Genomic DNA, 24,099 nt, shown 5'->3' on the forward strand with positions numbered 1-24,099 from the left:
ATGAGGAGTTTGTCTCATTACTGAGCTATAACTTGCTGTGCACCAGCCTGGGATCGTTCCCGGAACCTCTCCTGGCACTGACCTGCGCGGCAGAGCTGCTCGTCCCCCACAGAGGGGCTCCCTGTCCCACTCCCCACCTGCTGTGGGGCACCAGGCAGGAGAGGATGAACCTCTTGGGGAACCACGGTGCAGGCAGAGAAACTGCAACTACAGCAGAAGACTTCAGCTAATGCAGAGTGCAGAGATTTGGCAACAGCCCCTCTAAAACAGAGTACCAAGTACTCATTAAGCTGCGAGTGAACACAGCTCAAGGTGAACTGCTTTTGGTAATACAATCCTGACTACTCAGCCAGGGACGCAACAGTAGATTAATACTGAAAAGAAGAGCCCCCAAAAGAGAGTTTGACTTGCCCTGGTCCAAGAAAGAAAAGGATGGATACAGCTCTTCCATTCCCAAAGCGTTAGAAATCATGATGGATAATGAAGTAGTGATGTGTGGAGGTTTTTTTTAATAAATTGCCATTTATTTCAAAAACCATGAAGTGTTATTTGAAAATATGCTAAAATAATGACAAATTAGCATTGCCTTCACAAGAGAGAACACCATACCTGTCTCTGATTTGCTCAGGACTGAAGAATAAGAATAGCTTTGACTGACATAGTCATTGGTACAGCCAACAGAGACTTCTCTTGGAAGAGGACCTATAAATCTGTCTTGTGCACTGTCATCTGTTGTACTTGATGTCTCCTGAAACCAGAAATACACTAGTTTTATGCAAAAATTAGACAACAAATTTTACTGAAGCACTTACAAGTTTTACTTCTTTCCCTGATGGCAATCAGTTTTGTCAAGTGCATCACACAAATTTTGCTGAATTGCAGATATATGGTTGCTTGTGTAACACTAATTCTGCCCTCCAAATTCTCAATGCTTTGAAGAATCATTCTTCACATGAATGGAAGCAAATGCCCTTTAGAATACTGCATAATCAAATATAGTACTATAATGCATACAACAAGCAATTTTGCAATTAGTTATCTCCCATGTTTCAAGTTTTCTGCACTGAAATACAGAATAAGTTTTTTTACATATACAAAAATTACAATTTGATATTCTTTCAGAATCACCCTCAAATTTTGATCTCAGTTATTTAGACAAGGGGTCTTTTTCCCTTTTTCAGATAATTCAGTCCACAATAAAGCCTAAGTAGGCCAGCATTATGCTGACATGAGAGATGAGTAACAAATCTTATACCACTAGTCTAGCCAAACCCTGATTTAAATAAATTGCAGCTGTGTTTATCTCTCACTGCATCACATATTTGAGAAATACGAAACTTTAAGTATTTTGTTATTGCAGACAGTTGCTTCTAGCAAAACTGACAACTCTTATAATATTTTTTTCCTTAAAGGTACATTCAGAAGCAGGTGACTGCTGTTTATACAGGACTGCTGTTTCTGAGAATTCTGTCAGAGTGGCCCAATATTGCTTTCAAACACCCAGAGGAAAAGGATTAGGTATATGATTAAACCTGTATTAAGAGTTATCTCTAAATGTGTGAAAGATTAATTAACTATATAACCTTAGAAAATTACAGCAAAGCATCACATAAATATTTGACAAGCATGAATAAAAAGTGACAGTAAATCATTACTAATGGCATCAGTTCTACTCAGGAGAAACCTACAAGTGTAAACCAGTAGTCTAGAAGTCTGTTGAGACAGTTCCTGAAGCTTATGGTATGAAATATATAGCCCAATTTTATTTCATTTTCTGATCTCATAAGAGCAATACACAGAACATGTCTCTCCCCACTAACACTACTGCTCATGTAGCTGAGTGAATATTTTACTTACTGGCATTATATGAGGCTGCTCACCATCTCTCTCTGTCAAATGCAGAAAGTTCTTCTTCCCTGGCTCAAAACCAGCATCAAGAATAGTTTTGTCACTGTTCTGGTCTATTGGAGTCTGCTAAAAATAAACCACGACACTTTAAAAAAACAACAACAACCCACAAACATACCTATACACAATTAACAGATTCCATCCAAGTATAATACACTGCTTTAAGTAGCTTCTGACACACAAAGATGAAATGAAAATAACAATCCATCATAAACAAAACATACCCATCATTAAAACTGAAAGAACTTCGGAACAGTTTAAGAAACAGTGTAAATTAAGTATTACAGTACAGTCTAAACCTTAGAAGCTGGTTAATCTATTCAGGAATCAAGACAATGGTCTATAAGCTTCTTGCAGAACATCAAACCATCTAATGTCCTATATAGCTTGCATACACTTTTTAAAAGAAAAAAAAAATTAAAATGGTCAAGCATAAACAAGACCTGAAATAAAATAATATCTGTTTCTTAAGGAATCTTACAAAGTTTTCTAGGTGCATCTATAGAAAGCATATTAACTAAAACCAATGTTGATTTACAATAAAGCTCCTAAGTTATAGTAAACATAATTTTGGGATGTATAATAAATTGAAATAGGTATAATAAACATGGAAAGTCACTACACAACAGGCTTCTGTTGAGAATAAAATATTTCTCAAAGACCACCACAGGAAACAGAGATTAATTATCATGGGTATTACCAATAAAACTAGCATTACATCTGAATGACCATATTAGTTTGTTTTGTTTAATGAATAAATATACGTATCAATTAAGAGTACCTCTTGAGATTAAAATGTAGATATAATACAGAACTAAATTCTGTCAAATCAAAATGGTGGCATCAGTCTGCTCTGGCACACCTACTATGAATATTTACAGGAATTAAATGAGCACTACACAATATAGACAGCACTTTTCTACAATGTAAAGGTTTAAATGTTTACTATCAAGAGGAAATAAAAAGCACTTTTGCCATACCATATCAGTTACATTATCTCCATTTCCCCAAACCAAATCAAAAGTTCCATTCGCGTAGCCCACTTTTGAAGCCACATCTTCAAACAGCCTTTTAAGTGGTGTGGAAGCTGGTAGGTTCAAGGTAACACGCTCATTCACCGCCTTGGAATTTGTGGTATCTTGTATTATACACAGCACCCTGGGTTCCTCAGCAGCACTTTCCACCTGAAATGACAGCAGGCAACAATTCATGAGTGACGTTAAGAATATTTTGGAGTTTAACTGAAAAAAATCAAAACAATCCCTCCCCAATAAAACGTAGTATACTTTTACAACCTAAGGATCCTAAAACTGGCTTTTATTTCTGAAAGCAGGCGTAAGAAAGTTAAGAACCTTACAGTTTTGGAAAACATATGTAAAAACAAGCTCAATTTTTATAGAATGAAAAGGAATTCATGTGCGTGAATCACTCTATAGAGATATACTGGCTCAAGTTCTGGACAGATTTTCAGCCAGTAAGCAGACAGAAGTCGGCTTCAAATCAGGAACAGACTTTCAAATCATCACTTCCAAGTTCATTTTTTTGCTTTGACATGATTGTAAGTGATAGGACAAGAGGAAATGGCCTCAAGTTGTGTCAGGTGAGGTTTAGATTGGATATCAGGAAAAAACTCTTCATGGAAAGGGTTGTTGGGCATTGGAACAGGCTGCCCAGGGAAGTGGTAGAGTCACCATCCCTAGAGGTGTTTAAAAGGTATTTAGACAAGGTTCTTAGGAACACGGTTTAGTGCTAGAGTTAGGTTAGGTTATGGTTGGACTCAATGATCCTGAGGGTCTCTTCCAACTGAAATGATTCTATGATTCTGCTGAGGTAGAATTATAACTTCTGTGATTTTTAGAAATGCTACCCAGAAGATCTGCAAGCTTCCAAATAATCTTGGAAGCTGACCATTAAACAATAAGTTTCATAAGCAAGCCACCAACTTTATTCTACTAAATCCACTGTTGCAAGAGTCACATGAGAAATTCTTCTGCCTAAACAGCGTTAAGAAAATTAACATTAGCAAATGGCTACTAGACAAAGTGAAGACTTTAAGAGGCAACTTCAATATATCCGAATTGTAACTATCTTCAATGAAGGTGGCAACAGAATAGTGATAAAATTTTATGGACCCAGGTAAGCCAAGAAAATGGTGTTTTCCCAACACTGAAAACCCAGGAAGTAAAAAATCTAAGCACAATCAATAAATTCTCCCAATTATCCAAAGCTGTAGAATAATAAGGAGTAACTAATATTTAAACATAGGTCACACAAGAAAGCATCAGGTCAGTAAAAGGAATAATTAGTCCCCAAGGACTCAGCCTTTTCAACTTTTAACACACAGAAAAAGCATTAGTAATGCATGTCAGAGCACCCAAATCTCAGTCCATGGCTAAAGGGCACATCACCTAAAAAATACATGCAGTGCTATCACAATCTTCAGTGGATAAAAACATTAACAGCAAGAACAATGTTCACGCTAAAACTGTCAGCCTGTCATGACTATCTTTTAGAGAATAAAGAACTACAAAGAACTAAACAACTTCAGCATCTCTGGCATTTCTACACAACCAGCCTCTAGACAACACAGATGACCACCAGCAAAGTAGATATAGTCCCTCATGAGAGCTCTTATGTCAGTAAACCTTTTAAAAGGGAACAGAAACATTTTAGTTGATGCTGTGTCTCTTCATTTTACAAAATTTCAAGATCAGCTGAATCTTACACGTAACTATAAAATGACATGTTAGCTGACTGCAGTGTCTGTTCCTATCATAAACAGAAAAAAGTTAGCAGAGAAGGGCAAATAAAACCACACACCCCTCAATCTGTATTACCTTACTTTGCTTCAGACTCTGCTTTAAGACTTTAAAGGTCGATTTCTGTAAGTTTATCAAATGTACTATCCTATGTGGAAACCTTCATTAACTGCATGCTCAAGAAGATTCAAGGCACCATTTCCAGCAAATCTGCAACACTTCATCTCCATACATTTAAACCTTACTGAAGAATTTTAAGTTTATGAAGTTTACGAACTACTATACAAGAAGACAGACAAACTATTCCTGAAACATTAACCAGACGTTATAAAGAAGACACAATTTAGAAGTCAAAGTAATTTTGACATATTATGTCCTCACTTTCACACACAGACCCCACAGAGACACGCAGGGCTGTACTTGAGTAGACTAAAATTAAATTTTCCCAATGATTACTTCTCCTGGGTTCTTTCCTTTGAATTTCCCAGCAGAGCTTAATTTTTCTTTTTTTTTTTTTTCTTTTTTTTTCTCTTCTAAACAACAAGCACACACTTTGTCTGTTTCATCATGTGGTTACAAAAGAAAAGCTGAAGCTTGTTCAGTGTCTGCTTTCTTGATTTTTCTGGAGAAGATAAGCAGCAGCTAAACCCCAACAAACTCATAAGCTCAACCTACACTTCTGACCCCGATTTCCCTGCAATGGCAGAGACTTGTTCTGGGTGGAAGCCCACACTCCTCTACAGAACAGTGCAGAGAGGTGAAGAACCATTTGCTACTATTCATACAGCTTCATCTGGGAAAATGTAAGTCAGCTCAGATTTAATGATTCCCACAGTAATTTTGTACAGGCCACACAACTTGACCTGACCATGTATATGAGCATGTCAGGAAAAGAAGTTCTCCATTGGAGGCTCAATTCCTCACTGTCCTACCACCTGCACATAACCAACACCTTCGCTCCCCTCGTCTCTGCAGGAGACACCTATAAATTCAACTCCTCCTTACATTTTCTCCACTGCCCTTGATAGTGAATCAGTTGTGACTTACATGGGAGTTGCTACTGAAAATAATTAGACACACAGTATCTGATGTATGGAAATAACATTAAGCAAACAAATCATAGAGGATTACAGAAGATTTGCTGGTTGGGTTGCTGGATGTTTTGTGTCAGATAAATCTTCTCTTCCTTGTTCACAGATGTAATTCGGACAGACTGAACTGGTTTAACTCAGGGTTAATATAGTAAAGGGTATTAAGCCATCATTTGTGCTGCCACTGCTTCAAGTTGTTCATAGTAAATAGACAGAGTAAAAATAACCTCAGTCCTATTCTGTTCATAGCAAGCATTTCCTATATCATCTGAACTATCAGGCAACAATGTAAACATCTTTTTTTGTGGTAACTTTACTATAAAAATAGCATAAAAGGCAATATTGGCCTCTAAAACCTATTTTGACCAGCTGTTATCAAATTGAGTTCACAAAGTAAACACAAAACTTAATTTTAATCATTACATAATCTGATATATTCTGATAACTACACAATTCCATGTTTTTAATGAAAGGCTACAGAGGCCCAAACGCGCACACACCAGTGTAAAAGCATCTAAACACACACTAAATTTGAAGCTTCTACTGTTAAGACTGCATTTAATACGTATATAACCTTTGTATTCAAGAACATGCACAAAAAATTCCATAGCTCATGCTCATGTTAAGAAATAAAGCAAAGCTACAGTATCATGCTTGTTACTATGTATCTTGGTTATCATTTTCTAAAGTTGGTTTCATCTGTCTACCTGTGAAAATTTCTTCTTCATTTCAGCAAAGACACTTTGTCTGCAACTCCAAAACATATCCTATAGTATATAAAAACAAAATTATCAAGTCATAATCCTTTAAAATAGTAAATTGTCTTTTTGCATGAAGTCAGTTTTATTGTATAAGTAAAATGTGATTACTGAGGTCCAAACCACCATTCACAGAATAACTTTAAAAGGAATAGCCTCCAAATATTGTTAAAAAGTTCTCTATTAACATGAACTTCAATGGACTCTATTTTAACATTTATATTATCATAGGAGCAGTGTTACATAAAATATTAGTTAAGTTGTGATACAGAACAGACTACATTTCATGAAGTAAAAAAAGAAGCAAGTGGATAAGAAAATGCAAACAATAATTCAAGATATAAATTCACACTAACAAATTCCTTCATTATATTAAAAAAGCCCTCCAGACACAGGTAAACATTTTACTTCGGATGGCTGAAGCACAAGATTAGCACATAACCCTGTAATTCAGTTTATTGCCGCCTTTATAACTTATGAAGCTATCCAGTTTCATGTGAAATTGTCCCTTCATGCCTGAATTATTTCCTATAGGAAAGTTTTTATTAACAGGAACCCATTTTGAAGTATGCAGCCGAAGGTAGTAAAGTGAAGTTCGTGACTTTTCTTATTCCTAACGGTCTTCAGAAAACCTGCCTTCGTATCTCCATTGTACCATCAAAAACGCAACAATGAAATTACCTCTACAAAAATGTTTTCTGACTATGGACAAACATCAAATTAACTTGTTTGTGAATCTGAAGCATTGCACTTTGTATTTTTCCAGAAAGGAAAAACAGGAAGTGAGAATGAAGATACTAATAACATCATTGCTCTTTTCCAAATTTCTTCAACTGCACCTTCAGTCAAGATGATCAAAACAAAATTCTGATGTAACCTTTACTGACATGCTCTATCTGCCCCACAAAATGACCTACAACAATAGCCCAAATTAGACCACTGCATTTCTCAACAGGATGATACATAAGGCAAGACTTCCTCCTTTGCATACAGAGAACTGAAGTTCCAGTTTTGAAGTTCCCATAATCCAGGATTAGTACTTGTATCTAGCCGTTGTTTTCTTTACATACCATTTTACAATTTCAGATTCAACAGAGGTTTTGGAAATGAAAAACAAAACAAAAACAACAACAACAACCAACCAACCAAAAAAAAAACCCCAAACAAAATGAGAACCAACCCCCTCCCCCCAAAAAAACCACCAAAAATACCCACACACAATCCACATCACAAAACCAAACCCACAAAAAAATCCCACAAACCAAAACACACACATAAAAAAATATCAAACAAAACAAAAGAAAAAAGAAAAGAAAGGAAAACACACACAAACACCACCACAATTTAAATGATTTGTTGCTTACTAGTTTTACCTGCTCTCAGTTGGAAGTTATATATATTTTGTTAAAGTGATGTAAACGTTAATAGAGTCTTGGAAACATAATTTTGAAACTGCTGATTTATGATGCTATGATAGTCATCAAGAAAACTGCCCTGTGTGGAAGACTTAAGTCTTCCAATCTTCCCCCTTACTGGTGTTGCCAAAGAGCCCTGACTTTAGCCCGAATTCCTTCTCTCCAGAGACAGGCGAGTCTGGGGCATGTGTGATTTTCTAGTGTGCTGCTTTCCCTGGTGCACGCAGTGGAGAGTGGAAGGGGACGATGGGCTCCAGGTATCACCTGAACTGGACACATATATCCACAGGTTGCTTCTGGCATATGAATGCTCTTACGCTGGGTTCTCAGTTCTTGATTTCTCAGTAAAGGACTGCTGGAAGATTTTCAAGAGTTACTTCACTCTAAACAAATTCTGAGTGGCAAAAGTTGATTTTCAATATTCCACATGACACAAACAAATGAATTTTATGAATTACACTGTTTATATGATGTTCAGGAATTTTCAAAGTAACTAGGAGCCTTCAGCTGCTCTGACAAATCACAAAATCACACAGATGTGTCCATCTTTCAAATGCAGTTTTCTACTTTTCAATTAAAGCATTCATTCTACCACTTGATGAATATACTGTAAAATAACCACTACTTCAATTCTACATCTTACAGAAAAGCTCCTACTTTGCCATCTTGTGACACAGCATGCACACCACCAGTAGCTTAGTAAAACAAGCTGCAGACCCTCAACTGTATAAGCATCTAAAAAGGCAAATGCAGATTGGTACTGAAGGCTACAATTTAGGAAACCACCCTATGATTATTTTACCATAGTAGACTTCTCAAGCTATTATTTTGGTTAATAAATATTTAAAAGTGTAATTTCAGATGTTAAACTTCTAAAAATATGGAAACACTGACCCTTTCATCTCATCACTCCATCTCTTACATTTGTCATCTCCTTTTCTGGAAAGGAGGTGACATTCCCAAGCCTGCATGTGGTTGTCTGACTATGTATTAGACCAGAACTGCAAAAGACTCTTTATAATACAAACATGCAATCAACATGCAGGTCTGACAAGGGTGGACATTCTAGAGCAGCATTCTACATAAGCATTTACCCCATATATCTTTCTAAAAATATTTTTTCTTCCATGAAAGATCTGTATTTGTAAGCTGCAGAGCATAAAGCATATTGTACTACTGAAGTAATTCAAGCTGTAATTCTGTATATACTAACAAAGGAAGCATTGTTATTAGTGCCATCTGCAAGACTGAAACATTAGGTTTGACTATATAGGTTCTGTATTTGTTGAAAATAGAGGAACAAAAAAATTAGTGTTACTACATCTGTCAAAACAATATTCAAATGCAAGACTAGTGGTTTTAACACTGCATTTAGATGTGGTTTGCTACTTTTCATCTTTGAATCACTGAGTTCATTAAAATTCTATAGAATCATTTTAATAAACTTACGAGGACAAAGCAATACAAACATATTTTATTCTTCAAATGACATAAGATTCTCCCAAGATTTTAACTCCTGGTGCAGTTCTTTTATAAAATTATTTTCAGAGACCAAAAGTGAAACCTAAAGCTAAGCTCAAACTTCACGTAGATTCTACCCAACATTTCCAAATTCCAATATTTCCAACAGACAAAAATATTGACAGCATGAATCAGTAAGTAAAATCACAAGTTTCGGGTCAAGAGTTTAAACAACAGATGTATGAGGTTTGACTGCCAAGTAAAGTTAATGGCCTATTGAGATCTAAAACGATCACCAGTAGAGAAGTTTCTACATGTCCACACTCTATAAATAATTCTCACAAATCAGTGCAATCCAGAGGAAAGACAGACATCAGTAGCAAGTGGCAATGGCAGACATCATGCTTACATTCACAAAATGACTTGGATGATTAAGCCTAAAACTGCAAATCTCAAATTTCATGTAGCTTCAGCAACTTAAGAATACCATATGAAATGCACACAAGAGACTACTGCCTATCACATTAATGCTGGTCAAACTTTGGGGCATATATACCAAGTCTGTGTAACTGATTTGGTGCATATTTCCAGTAATTACAAGCATGAAGTGAAATTTGGTAGCTTCAGTCACAAAAAAGGAGTCGCACTTGTACCTTTAACTTCTAAAGTATCATAGTATAGAAACATTCAGACCTTATTTACAGTTCAACTAAAGTTTTTTTCCTTGAGAGCCCACAACCATATTCCAGGGAATTCCTTTACCTATTCCAAGAGGTCCAATGCATTAAACACCACACTGGATACATGCCAACAGCACCACATTCTGCACAAAATGCAAAGGTCAAGGACCTTTCAAATACACAGCAAGTAAGGGGAGAATAATCAGAGTGAGATGGGTTACCATCTCCACTCTGAACACTCTACCCCATGCATTTAGAGGTATTTGAAGATTCAGAGAGACGTTACAGCTCACAACTCCCTTCTTCCCCTCAGCTGGGCTAGTCCCGCTTCATGCTTTTTCCCAGCCCAGCAAAGCTCTTTTTCCAGCCAGGTGAGCACATCACTGTCCTGGGGAGTGAACAAGAGGTGATAAAGGTCCTCGGAACAGGCAAAGAATTGAGCAGGTCTCTATAGTTTTGGGAACTGCTGTAGTCAGTTACTGAAGAAAAGAGAAATTGGACTCACATTAGACTTTATTTTAGAGGAAAGCAACAACTTCTTTTTGAAAGACAGCTTACTAGAATAATTCTGTCACAGCATTGTGAGTTGTCACTCAACACCTGTGCCTCACTGCAGCCCAGTTGGAGTTCATGAGTAAACAGTGCACCTAGAATTCTGTTACAAATGCCTGAATCAAAACATACTTTACAAAGAATGATTTTATAGCACACTTCTGGCAAACTAAATATTCCTTTCTTTAAACATTGATCTCAGGAGATCTCAAAAGGAATAATTTTGAGCTGTGAACTTGATATACCTTGTGTTCGAACATTTCCCAAGGCAAAATAATTGTGCACAACCTTTAGACACAATCATGTAATTTTGAATATGACTTACTGATTTTGTGGTATCAGGTTTATGAGTACCTGAATAACATACCTCTATCCTCAACTTCAAATTCTTCATTCTACCTGGAGAGACTTCAGGTAAAATCCACCAACTGTGCTTTGAGGCTAGTGAAACTAAAGAGAGGTTTTCTGTCCCATTACTAGTGAGGAAAAAGTACTTCACACAGAGCCTAAAATACCCTCCCACCTTCAAGTATATATACCCTGACCACTTTCCTAGTAATTAAACCTTTGCCACCTCCTTTTTTTTTTCTTCTGGGGTGGGATATGAAGGATTCACAAGACTGAAGGAAGCCTTTTCAGTCTGTCCTCTTGACTAGGAACAAGACTGGAAAACAAGAAGGAAAACTACCCAAAGGGTATGTACTGGGCCAGGCTATGGTAATTTTTTTCATAGAATCCTCTAAGATACTGTGTTTAAGATTTGTGACTGTAAAAATGCTGATAACACAATAACTTTTTAGTTCTTGCTGAACAGTGTTTGCAGTGTCAAGACCTTCTCAGAGTCTTACTCTGCCCCTGCAGTGAATAGATCGGGGGGTGCGTGAGAAACTGGGAGGGGACATGACCGGGCAGGTGACCTGAACTAACCAAAGCAGTATTCCACACCATGCTCAGCAACAAAAGGGAAAGAAAAGGTTTAGAAAGCTTCTGTCGTCTATCCACAGGACAAGGCAAGTGATTGCCTTTGCAACCCTTGTTTCAGTTTTTTCCCTCTGTTCTTCCACTTTTTATTTATTAAACAATTTTATCTTGACCCTCAAGTTTTCTTGCTCTTTCTCTTCCTCTGTCCCACTGGGGGTGGGAAGCAAGAGAGCACCTGCATGCTGCTTAGCTGCCTACCAGGGCTAACACACAACAAGGTGATTTTAAAATATAATCTTGAAAGTGATAGCATGATGGTTTTAATTTGGCATAACTGAAATGTGGGTTTATTCTTTGAGTTTAATTGTCACTGCTTATCTAACTTTAATACTCATTCACCTCTTCTGGATCACAAAGATTTCAAACAACTTGCCCATTCCCACAATTACAGTTAGAGAGACTTCAAAAACAGTGCAAGGAAAGGAGAGTCAGAAATTGACCAAATATTTTTGAAAATTGCTAATAGAGTAAAAATCTGAGAGACTGAAAATCACACATGCAAGTTAGCCCACTTATGCCCCCCAATAGAAGCCTGAACTCTGATGTTAACCTTGTGAACCCTCGTCTATTTCAGTTCACACGAACTGCTTCACTGTTTCACTTTAACACATTTACAGCATTATGTCCCTGGTTATACTGTTGCCCTCTACTTTTAGCTGTGCTCTCCTCTAATAGTATGTGATACGCTTTAAAAGAACAAAATTAGATGCCTGAATGAAATATCTCATTAAGACCACTGTAATTAGAAAAAAATAATTATGATACTCTTACACAATAATATGAAACATACCCATCTTTTTTGGATACTCAACGAGATGAGTTTACAGTGCAGCAATAACATTTCAAACATACATGGCAGCTTAACAACTTTAAACACAGCAATGCTACAGCTACAGAAGCTCTTAAAACTTGAATAACTGCAACTACCGCCAGAAGAGGCAGTCTTGGTCCCACCTGCTTATTTCCACCCCCACACTGTCCACTTTCTTGTGCTGGTTCAAATGGTCATGCAGCTACAAGTTGAGCAGGCTCAGATAGTTTATCCTTCTTAAAATTAATCATTTCTGGTTGCTTTTTCAGTGGGTTAGTGTTAACCTGAGTAAGTCCTCTAGCTTCTCAACAGAATCCTTTACTCTCCTGGAAAAGGACTGGGCAATATAATGGTACCAGCAGAGAAGGAGCATTAGTAGTATTTTAAATATGTGTATTATATGTAGTAGTACTTAAATTACTAAATACCAACACCACCTGGACATGGTGCCACTTCCTTTAACAGCCTGAAAGACAGAAACTACACCCTCCATCCTTAGGTACGAGTCTCTGTCAGTGCTGCTCACAGGACAACAGGAATAACTCGCCCTCTTCTATCCTGAATGGTCCAGAAAAGCCAAAAGTGTCATTACTGCAGCAATCCCACTGCTTTTGCCCTCAGGCCACGCTCACTGCTTTCCAGCCTGCTGTAGGTACAGAATAACAGCTGGACATTACAGAAGAAAGCCAAGGCCATACTGAAACTAACGGCCCTGGCTAAGTGAAGTCGAAGAATGCTTTCCAGTGGTGGATGACCCAATGCAGAAATGAGAATAGATACAAAATAAATTTCTGTAGTAGGGCCTCAGTGACCTTGTTCCTTCTGAAAAGAGGAGTATATGTTTTACTCTCTTCTCTGACTCATGTAGATTATGGACTTGTGTTGTTTTCAAAGATCACCTCCTCAGAAATGCTTCTCTAGTAAAAAGATTTTAATTTTTAAAAAATTAACAAAAGTGTTTGCCATCTCACTGAAACAGAGTTGCATGACAGCTGTAAACTGTCACTCCTGTAAAATGCATATGGAGAAATTCTTTTACTAATACATACCACACTTCAAAGTCTAATACTTCCAACTTTCTAAACATGTCCAAAAATAACACTATGCCTCAGAAATAAAGAGTATGTTATGAGGCCAGCATTTACCTTTGAAAGTTTGTTCCTACTATCATGGATTACTTGGTCATTTGTAAAAGAATATAAATGACAACCAGAAAAAGTTGGTATGGGCCCAGAGTTAAGTACATGTATCCAGGGTATTCAAAAGACTACAGAAAAGGGTATGGTGAGGGGCACATGTCTGCAGACAGCTGAGCTAAAGAACAAAACATTTACTTTTCAGTTTTAGGCTATTTTCCATTCAAGTTCTGTATTTTAAAAGGTTTTAAATATGTCTTACTTAAGAATGCCTTGAAGAACCAGTCTTCTTACATTTATCTCCTAATGGTATTTTAAATATGGTAAATTAAGGTAATTCAATTTAAATTACTCCCCTTAAAAATCAAACGCAGCAACTGTCAATAATGAAAGAACACAAATACTTCCTGGTCATGCTTACAGATCACACAAGAACTCTAACAGAGTTTCCTGTTACGAATTAAGGGGTAACAAAAAATACATCCACAGTAGTTAACAGATTGAGTTTTGAAATCTAAATAGTTTTCTCTTAACCACTGGGCACTGAATATTTCACCCTCTTATTCTTAAAGGTTATAATTTCAACTGATTGTACTTTTTCATCCTCTGACCCCGAACTGTTTAATTTCCAGGCGTTTTCATAAACAAATCATGAGAATTACATGTAAATGTTCGCTCTTTTTGGAAACTATCTGCCAGCCTCTGCACATTCATTACAATATAAACTTTATATTCAGATCTGCAACAGCCTCATCTTTATATGGCTTCCTTTTGCTTGTATCTTCTTTCCACCTTCCTAATCAGCACATTCCTTGTTTTTCCTTAAAACCCAAAAAGCTGGGGAAAAAGGGATGCAGGAACATCCCAAGATATAATACATATAACACTTTTATATATTAACGTATAATCACATCATTTGTTTCCTATGGAGAGTCACAGAAGCACTGGATGTGCTTTTACACTCGCCCTCCTTCAAGTATGGAACTACCATGAACTTCATTTAAACATTTGCCTATGCTGCTAATATTCTAAAAGACTTTCTGATGGATTCAATTACAAATGCAACGTTGGCATAAAAACAAACCAGAGTCCGAGCAAAAAATGACAGCAGAAGAACAGCTTTCTCTTTTTTGACACCTTCAAAGTGGGAAGGTTTACTTCACTACAATATCACCAGACAGGTATGCTATGAAATTCTTGTATAGTTTAGAGATTAAAACTCATTAATACAAGGGTAATTTTAAATTCCAGTAACTCTGGTGTTTAACACTCCATCTCCTGCTGGGGAAGGATAAACAGAAACTGAATAGTGAGGTAGGTCAGCAGGAATTCTTTGTGTAGTTCTCTAGCAATATTGCACAGAATGAAGGATAACAGTTAAGAACATAAGCACCCATGAAGCCTTAGGCATAACATCTATCTGCTGCCACCACGAAGGGTTCCAGGGAGAACAGGGAACTCTGAAGCACAACATCTCCATAGAAGGTACAGATAAGAAAATGTATATACGAAGAGGGACATAGATGATTTTTACATATACTAACTGATAAAAATATTTCATTTACAAAAAACAGGTACTACTTTAAGTTGTTGTATCTACTGGGTTGTTTTTTCCTTCAAACATTGTTACTGATCCCAACACAGTACCTGTACGATTCAGTAAACACACCTGCCTTCCTTCCACTCCTTTAGCTTCTGCAGTTCTCTGTCAGATTTCTAAAAATCGCTATTTACATCTGTTTTCAGAGATTATTTACAGTGAAAACTTTCACAGTATATCAAGTATATTTCTCACACAGCTTCAAAATCAGAGCATTCACCAATACAATGCTTCCTCATGCTACTTAAAAGACTTTCATCGCATGTGATTATCGAGAAGATAAACCTGAACTGCAGCATGATAACCAGTTCTAAGCTACTCAAAGAACTACCTATCTAAAAATAATCTGTTGAAATTTTTCAGAAGTACCTAAAGTATCTTTGTGGTCACAATCTCAAAGATTAAATTGAATTGAGTGTTTTTTTATACAGCCAACATGTCCTTTTCAGCAGTTATTTCAGCTGCCAATACTGTGCAAGACCAGTTGTTCAGTGCAATTTGATTATACACCAAACACTGCAAAAAAGAAAATACTACACACTTCAGTGGCTGAAACCGTGATCCAGTTGATTATCATTACATCAGAAGTTTACAAAAATATTACAGACTTATTAGTATTTTCAGTCATCAGTTCTTTAGTCACTAGTGGCATTGTTTTGAGACTATTTTGTTCAAGACAGAAAAATAACAAAATGCTAAATAGCTCACCTGAAGGTATACCATACTAATTATCAAAGGGATAAAGTGTAAAAATATCAGGTTCAAGTATTCACAAAAGGAATTGTGCTGGTTTGACTGCAAACAGGTAATCTTCTTCATGCAGTTAGAAACCTTTTTTTTTTTTGTAGCTAGCACAGTCATTGTTTAAATTTAGTTTGAGAACAAGAGATAACAACCCCAGGACAGAGTTAATGTCTTTAATTGCACTGGTCTAAGAGTCAAGGATGTTCCGAGCTCTCTGCCTACAGGTGTGAGGCAGCTGGGAAAGGGAGGCAGGGATGGGGCAGAGCTCAACTGACATCCAGATGGATCAATAAGAGTATTCCACCCCATCTGCGTCATGCTTCATATTTAAGGAGAGTCATGATCTTCTGATTTCTCTGTCTCTCTTTGTCAGAGCCAGGACAGAGACCTGCTTGGGGGAGTCCTGTTCGGGACTTTCTTTAGTTTGGTCTCTTGCCATCCTGTTCTGCAGAGGCTTCTGGGCCTTTCTGCCCTCCTTCCCCTCCCCCCCTTCTCTCTCTGGGATCAGCTGTTCAAGATCAGGAAGCTGCTTCCTGGGACTGGCTGCTCAATGTGGATGGAGTTTGTGAGGAATTGCACTGAGTATCTATTATTTAATATTCTATTTATATATATATATATTTACCACTAGTGTATTAGTATTTTGTTACTTTATTAAACTGTGTTTATCTCAATCCCATTTTCTCCCTTCCCTTTTGATTCTCTCCCCTATTTGGGGGGTGGAGGGAAGGTGAGTCAGCAGCTATCGTGGCTATATTGCTAGCTTGGGTTACACCACAATAGGAATTAGAAACTTTTTCAAACTGAATATGTATATGTAATTCACTCAATTTTCTAGAGACATAACTTCCACATTTAGTTTCTTACATAAAATCCAGTATATTTTCAAATACAACAGAAAGAACGGAGCTGTGACTGGATATGTGAACATCTGTACTTATTTTAGTGCATTATTGTATCAATTGTAATGTACTGGGAAAAAGGTTTGAAATAATAACTCCCCCTCCATTCCAAGTTTAATTCTGACAGGACTAAGACATGCAAGTCAAAGATAACACAAAGTCAAGGTATTGCTCTATTTCAGTAAGTCTCCACAAGTTTTAACCTTATATTAATATCAATACATTCTATCAGCAAAAGGAAGTTGGATAACAATTATTTTCATCAGTATTTCTGTGGCAGGACGATTCATGTGTTAGAACTATGATACAAGGCCATATTATCTAAATCCACAGGTACTTAGGTTTTAGAAACGAAAAAAAGAATTAATGGACTTCATTTAAAAATGGCAACAAAGCACTAGAAACTGTTGTCATACACTAAAATTCTGAAAGACAGCATAGAACACAGGTGTCAAACACAGACCACAGGCCGAATCCAGCCCTCCACCTTGTTTTATCCTGCCCAGCATTTTGTTTCTACCTGAGGCAGTGCTGAGCTCTTTGCCTCCAGGCTCCTGCCAGGCCTGGTCAGTGTTGCTGCAGCCTGGTCAGTGTTGCTGCAGGAGAGCGGTGAGTCTGTGTAAGAAGAGTAATAGGTGAGACTGATGGGGGACACTAGTAACTGCCTTGGGGCTGTGAAAGACAAGACACAAGAATTACATGGTGTGGGGAAATGTGGTGGGAGAAAGAGACTAAAAGGGTACTCTCAAATGGGCAAATGTTTAATTTTGTAATAAATTAGCCAGATACATGAACTTTGGCAATTACATGTTATTTTTTAAAAGTGCCTGTAAAAAGATATTTCGTAACCAGCAGCCATGTCCCACTCATGAACTCAAACATGTCCAGTAAGGTGGATGCAGAAGGAAGGCAATTTGATGACAGATGGGAAAGCAAACACAGGTTTGTTTAAAGGAGAAAAAAACAGTACGACTTTTGTGTTATGACACAGTATTGGTAATAAAAGGAGTACAATGCACATAACCGAGTGGCAAACACAAGGTGCAGGCAAAATCCTAAAATTACATTTGGGCCTTTGAAGGCAACTGTGAGGTTGATATGGCCTTTAGTGAAAATGAGTTTGACACCCCGGTGTAGAATGTAATGTTGATCTTGAAAGTATATTCTGCCTCCAATTACTTCACAGCTTTGGAAAAAGTTCATTACTAGTTTGAGAAACAGTGTGTAGCTGCACAAAAAAATAAGGATTATACCTGTACCACTGTACTCACTTGATCTAGAAACTTGAATCACAAGTGACAGACAAAACTCTAAAGAAAACTGCATTTCTTGTTTGTGGTGATGTTCAAAATGTATTACCATAGCAAAATAAATGAATATATAAAGGGATATGTTATTTAGTCATCAGACTATTCTACTGAGTAATAACTTTAGCTAGCAGCATTTAAAGATTGAGATTCCAGTACCAAGTACTACCCACGAGCTAGTTGGTACCTCTTAGGTAAAAACTTTCCATCAGATGATCTTGAGGGGTTATTAGATAATTATCCTGAACATCTTTCACGTATTATAGATTAAACGCCCAGATGCATGTAGCAAGGGGAACTAAACCGCGACTGAGAGGCGCAGTGGCTGAACGAAGCAGGGAAAGTGCTTGCATTCTACCCTCATGCCTTATTCACCAAAACAAATTACCACCTGAATATCATTCAGAAAGCACCTGTTTGCAAGGAAAACATGACTTGGTAGAATTCTGTGTGGATTTTCTGTTTGCTTCCTAAATTTGGTTTCCAGAATATCTGCTCGGTCAATGAAGCAGTCAGTTTCTCCATTCGTCACAATCATACCTTTATGTTTTACACATAGGAAGGAAAGCAGGAAAAAACGATAAATTACACAAGCTGTAACCAAGCAGGAAAAAAATGATAAATTACACAAGCTGTAACCACTGGTAGAACCTCTTAATACACAGGAATGAAAGAACAAGGATGTCATCAGCACTGAAAAGAACAGCATCCCTTTACAACATAATTGTAAAATATCTTAATTGTATTCCTGCTCTTCTAATGAAGGAATTAGAGTGATACCCATCAAGAAACATATTTTGTTTGTCCAATGCAGAAGATTAAAATGGATTCATTAGTGAAGGGATGAAAAGACTCGCATTAGTTAAGAAAGAACTCACACTACCTCCTTTGATTTAGTGGCAGCAAGTACAAAGCACATGTATATATTTATTCCGACAGGTGTACTTTGGATAGCTCATGCTGGAACACGTTGAGAAAGTTTCTGCACAGCATTTATTTAATTAGTGGCACAGACACTTCAAAAACCTCCTAGCAGAACATACTTTTTAGATAATATTTTACACTTTTTATAGTCTGACCAATTCTTTTTATATTATGACTGGGTCTGGGCAATAATCACATCTTGATTTTCATGAAAAGTCTTAGTAAAGTTCACTTACATTACTAGTAATCAAACACACAAATCTAACTTTCTCATCAACTGTGCTGATCAGAATATTTTGTTATTTTCTATTTGAGGTAGATCTGCCCAAAATAAGCTTCAAGGCTGAAAGACACAGAAGTGTTTTTCCTTCTAATATCGCCGTTTTCTTCTTATTTCCATTATTATCTTATGCTACTCCCACTCCATCCTCAGGGTTACTGTTTTACTATACTAACAGGGGAAAAATTTATACCTAATAACAAAGCAGTTTTTAAAGAACGTGCTTACCATTTACTATCAGGGTTCAGTAATGTTCTGCTTTATTGCCCTCTGTTTTATTGGATATAAAAGACTAAGCTGCATGACTTAGATCCAAGATAGAAGGAGAAAAGGAATTGAGGATTGGAAGGAAAAGGAACATGGACCCATTCACGATGAACCCCAGATCTATTATAGTGACCAGCAAGCCTCATTGCCCCCACCATAAGGAATTACAGGAACAGCTGGGAAAGTGTTAGGCAGTGGTAGGGATGCAAGAACAAATTTACTAAATTTACTAAATGCCTGTATAACTTGGGCAAAAATAAATATTAAAAAAAAATAAATAAAAAGAAATCCCAACACCAGGTTACCAGAAACTGCTTTAATACATCTGTTCCAAATGAAAGAGAACTTTATTCCAAAGTTATGAGCAAGAGAAAATAACAAGTCTCTGCCCACCTGCACTTCAGAGATGCAGCTGAACCTATGCAATGTCCAAAAGAAAAATTTTCAGAAGAGTCAAATAAAAGACAACCTAAGTGCAGCTGTGAAACTACTAGTATTTTGTATCCATGAAAACATGCTATTACTCTTTGCAAAAACTCATGAGAAAATCCATGCACTATACTTTTAAAATGACAATCTGAGTTGTTAGGATACACTGATACATATACATACACACACAAACTGAAGACTTAAAAATAACCTAATATCTATCTTTATATTCTTAAAATACAGAGGCTGTTCATGCTATAGATACTTCCTACTACCATATCTATCATCGCATCAAATAAGCTTGTAGGTAAAAACCAAAGTCCTTTTCCTATCCACTCCTTTAGATGATTAGTCATTCCCCAGACCAGCCCAAGCAAACAACATTGCATTTCTTTTTGCTCTTTTACACTGGAATTCAAACAAAAAAAATGGTTGTGTACTCATCTTTAGCAGACATTGGTTCACATCCCAGTTTAATCTTTGAAACAGCACAAGACAGTGAGTTACACAAGTGATACCACTCAGCCCGTTGGCAAGGGACAAAAAACATGAATTGTAATCCTTTATCCACCCCTAAAGGGCAGAACCGAAACTCCAAATGATCTGCTTTGCCTCCAGCTGCTGATAATGGCATAATAGGAATATTTAGGATAAGGCTGTTGAGAGCTCAGAGACATGGAGAACTCTGTTTGCCCATAACTCACAGTGTTCTCTGCAATCAGACTATTAATGAATTTCAGAAGGACTTAATGTGAATGCTGTAGCATAACATTTGTTAAACTCACTGAAATAAAAATGAAGGTATACTGAAAAAAAAATTGGAAAAGTTGAAGATAATCTTTTATTAAAACATCTATAAATATATATATAAAACAGATGGGCTTAACAAACAGTGAATCTCTTCCTCCTTAATTTCATTTTTCTTCTATTCAGCTTCATTTACTTAGAAAATGCACAGGTGCATAATAAAGAACTTGAGAAAACTTGCTGAGAAAAAGCAATTCACACTAGCATTATCAATGTACAAAGTTTATAGATTTCACACTGTGTGTTTAAGATATTCATATCTATAATACAATGTATTCATCTTCCTTTACCCATACTTCCCCTCCCTACAGATAGAAGTGCATTCAAAATCCTAGTCCAATGAGTCAGTTAAAAATACACATCTGAATCATATGTTTATTCTGAATACAATTTGAAAGCCAACAGGGATACTATTAATACATATAACCAAAAAAACAGCCTCAGCTAGCTGCTTTTATTAATCACCTTGTCTGTTCCAGTTAACTACAACTAATGCCACAAGGTTTCTCCTGACAGTTTCCTTTATCTCTATGTTTGTTTGTTTTTAAAATGAAATCTTTAATTGTACTAGCTACTGTCTTCTATCCCTTGTCTTATGTTTTTTTTTTTTTTTTAAGCAAATATTTAAGCATACTAGCTACTACATCCCTTGTTTGAACTTTCTGGAGATCACTCTTTCCTGTAGAAAGACTTAATGTAGTCCTTTAAAGCTTAGGTTTTAAGAAAGCAAACAAGAGGTAAAGTTACCTTTGTCCTACATGTATCCTGTACAACTGTATGCACAAAAATTTGTTCCTAAAATCCAGTATCGGTATTTGTTTCACAGTTCTGCTCAATAATACCATTTAAGGATGGGCACCTAATTTCACTCAACTCTAAAATTGAAGCTCTTGCCTCATAAAGCGTCCCGTAAGAATATATGATGGAACAGGCAGATGTAACAAACCACTGACTTTGATGAAAAATAACAGGACAAGTTTGAGTAACTTATCAGAACAGCAAAAGTGTTAAAAAAGTTGGCTAAATACATAAGTGTACCTGCTCATGAAATGAAATGTCTGCTAATACTGCTCTACAAAAAACTGTTTCCAAGCATTTTGCAGCATCACTCCAGGAGCCTCTTCCCTGAACAGTCTCACTCTTACTTGACACGTGTCATTCGCCTATCGCTGCAGGACAGAGCCTTGGCCTTCCTCCTTCCCGCGGGCCCTTATCTTTAGCCTATGGCCAGAAACAAGCCTTCTCCTTCCTCCCGCAGCAGAGACGAGGGGCCCACAACAGAGGAAAGCCCATCAACCCGCTGCTGAGCCGGGCCGCGTTTCCTCCGGCGCCCGCCGCAGGCACAACCGCCCGTTTTGTGCAGCGCTCCGTCCCGGCGCTGGGCAGGCACGGAGTGGCCCCACAAACTCGGCAGCGGCCCCCTCGGCTGCCACTGAGCACGCCGGTTCCTTTCCCTCAACGGAGAACGCCGGCAGGCACCCAGAGATCCGCCTCGCCGCCAGGGCCGGCTCTCCGGTCTGCTCCCTCAGCCCAGGGCCCGCCCACGCCCGCCGGCGGGCTGCCCGCTCGGGGGGCTCCGCACGAACCCTGTGACACTGGGAGCGGCCCGGCCCGCGGCCGAGCGCAGGCGCCGCCGGCCCAGCCCCTGTCCCGCCGCCACGCAGGCCGGCCTCCCGCATGCCGCAGCACAGACAGGTGCAGCTCTCCGGCCGCCCCCGAGGCCTTGCGCAGCCCCGGCTCGGCCCCGGCCTCAGCTTCCTCCCCGAGCCAGTCCACACGAAAAAGCCTCCCCCTCCCCTTCACGCACCATTCGCCCCCGGCCCGGCCCCCCGCGGGCCAAGGGCTGCACGGCCCCCTCACAAAGACGGGCCCTCCCTCGCGCCGGGCCTCGCAGGGAGACGGCGAAGCCAAGCCAGGCCAGGCTGGGCCTCCTCCGCGCACCCCCCCGCCTCGGCCGGCTCCGGCACCCCGGGCCTCCCGCACGCCGCAGGGGCGGCCGGCGCCCCCACCTCCCGCTGCGGCGCCTAGCCTGAGGCGACCCCGCTCCGCCTCACCTCTTTGGGGACGAGCTGGTTCTCCTCGCTGGGCACCATGGCCGGTGGCGCGGCGCTGAGCCCGCAGCAAGCTGAGCTGAGCAGCGTCGTCGTCACCAGCGGGAGGCGGGGGGACGCCAGCGGCTCATCCTCCGCCGCCGCCCCAGCTGGCGAGGGCAGCGCCTGAGCGCCCGCCTCCTCCGCCAATCAATGGGGAAAATGGCCGCCGGCGCCGCTCTCGCGAGAGCCGACCCGGCCCTGCCGCCGCGGGGCGCGTCCTGCCGGTGCCCTCGCCTTCAGCGCGGCGGCCATCGCTCCGCGTCGTCGGCCAGCGCCGGCCGTGCCCGGCTGAGGTGCACAGTGTTCGACAAAGGACGAGAAGCCGTGTAGGAGACGCGGCGCGCTGACCAGGGTAGAGCCGTCCCGCCCGCTGCCGCGCCCTGGAGGGCTGTAAATGGCGCTTGGCTGCTGCCACCCAACCCCGTCACATTCCCTGCCCCGGAGAGCAGCGGCGGGAAGCGCCGTCTGTGAGGAGACCGGCAGGGAGGGGGGCTCTGCCGCCGCTGTTGGTCTCCTCACGCCTCTATTGCAGGGCCCTCAGGCTTGCAGCCGGCGATTAAACTTGAGTTTTACTAATCAAGTGAGGAGGTAGCATGTCCAGAGGTCATGGCTTGCAGGTGCAAGCGTGGAGGAAGTCCAGTGGTGGGCTACGAAGATGATTAGGGGCCTAGAGCACCTTTCTTACTAAGAGATACGGAGAGAGCTGGGTCTGTTCAGCCTGGAAAAGTGAAGCCTGAGAGGGGATCTCATCGATGTTTATAAATATTTCAAGAGTGGGTGTCAAGAGGATGGGACCAGGCTCCTTTCAGTGCTGCCCGAAAGTAGGATGAGGGGCGACAGGCACAGACTGAAGCACAGGAGGTTCCATCTGAATATGACGAGAAACTTCTTTACTTTGAGGGTGCCAGAGCCGTGGAACAGGCTGCCCAGAGAGGCTGTGGAGTCTCCTTCTCTGGAGACATTCAGGACCTGCCTGGACACCTTCCTGTGTGATCTGCTCTGGTGAACCCACTTTGGCAGGTGGGTTGGACTAGATGATCCCCAGAGGTCCCTTCCAACCCCAACCATTCTGTGCTTCTGTGCAGGAGAAAGCTGATGAGGGCTTCCCATGGGTGTCAGGGCCTTCAGCCTCCTGTAAGACCAGGGCTGGCAGCCTGTGCTCGGGCGCTGGGCCTCTGTCCTGGGGTCACAGCA

General features: G+C 39.5%; 1 protein-coding gene and 1 long non-coding RNA gene across 7 annotated transcripts in view; one reads left to right on the top strand and one right to left on the bottom strand.

Annotated features, from left to right (window-relative positions):
• Positions 1-23,023, bottom strand: part of USP47 (ubiquitin specific peptidase 47) — a 58,893-nt gene extending 35,870 nt beyond the window's left edge. The window contains exons 1-5 of one of the 3 annotated variants that reach the window (XM_065839716.2): positions 22,867-23,023; positions 6,466-6,525; positions 2,889-3,092; positions 1,858-1,974; positions 610-748 (exon numbers count right to left, since the gene is read on the bottom strand). In XM_065839716.2, the coding sequence (XP_065695788.1) occupies positions 610-748; positions 1,858-1,974; positions 2,889-3,092; positions 6,466-6,525; positions 22,867-22,905 (559 nt within the window). In that variant the 5' untranslated portion in view covers positions 22,906-23,023. The remainder of the gene's footprint in view (positions 1-609; positions 749-1,857; positions 1,975-2,888; positions 3,093-6,465; positions 6,526-22,866) is intronic. The other 2 variants (XM_065839717.2, XM_065839718.2) reach the window with 2 other exon arrangements.
• Positions 22,869-24,099, top strand: part of LOC136102800 (uncharacterized) — a 64,916-nt gene continuing 63,685 nt past the window's right edge. For all 4 annotated transcript variants that reach the window (XR_011739268.1, XR_011739270.1, XR_011739269.1 and 1 more), the window contains exon 1: positions 22,869-23,925. This is a non-coding gene — a long non-coding RNA (uncharacterized lncRNA). The remainder of the gene's footprint in view (positions 23,926-24,099) is intronic.

The sequence above is a fragment of the Patagioenas fasciata genome, chromosome 5, assembly GCF_037038585.1.
Source record: "Patagioenas fasciata isolate bPatFas1 chromosome 5, bPatFas1.hap1, whole genome shotgun sequence".
Taxonomy (NCBI): domain Eukaryota; kingdom Metazoa; phylum Chordata; class Aves; order Columbiformes; family Columbidae; genus Patagioenas; species Patagioenas fasciata.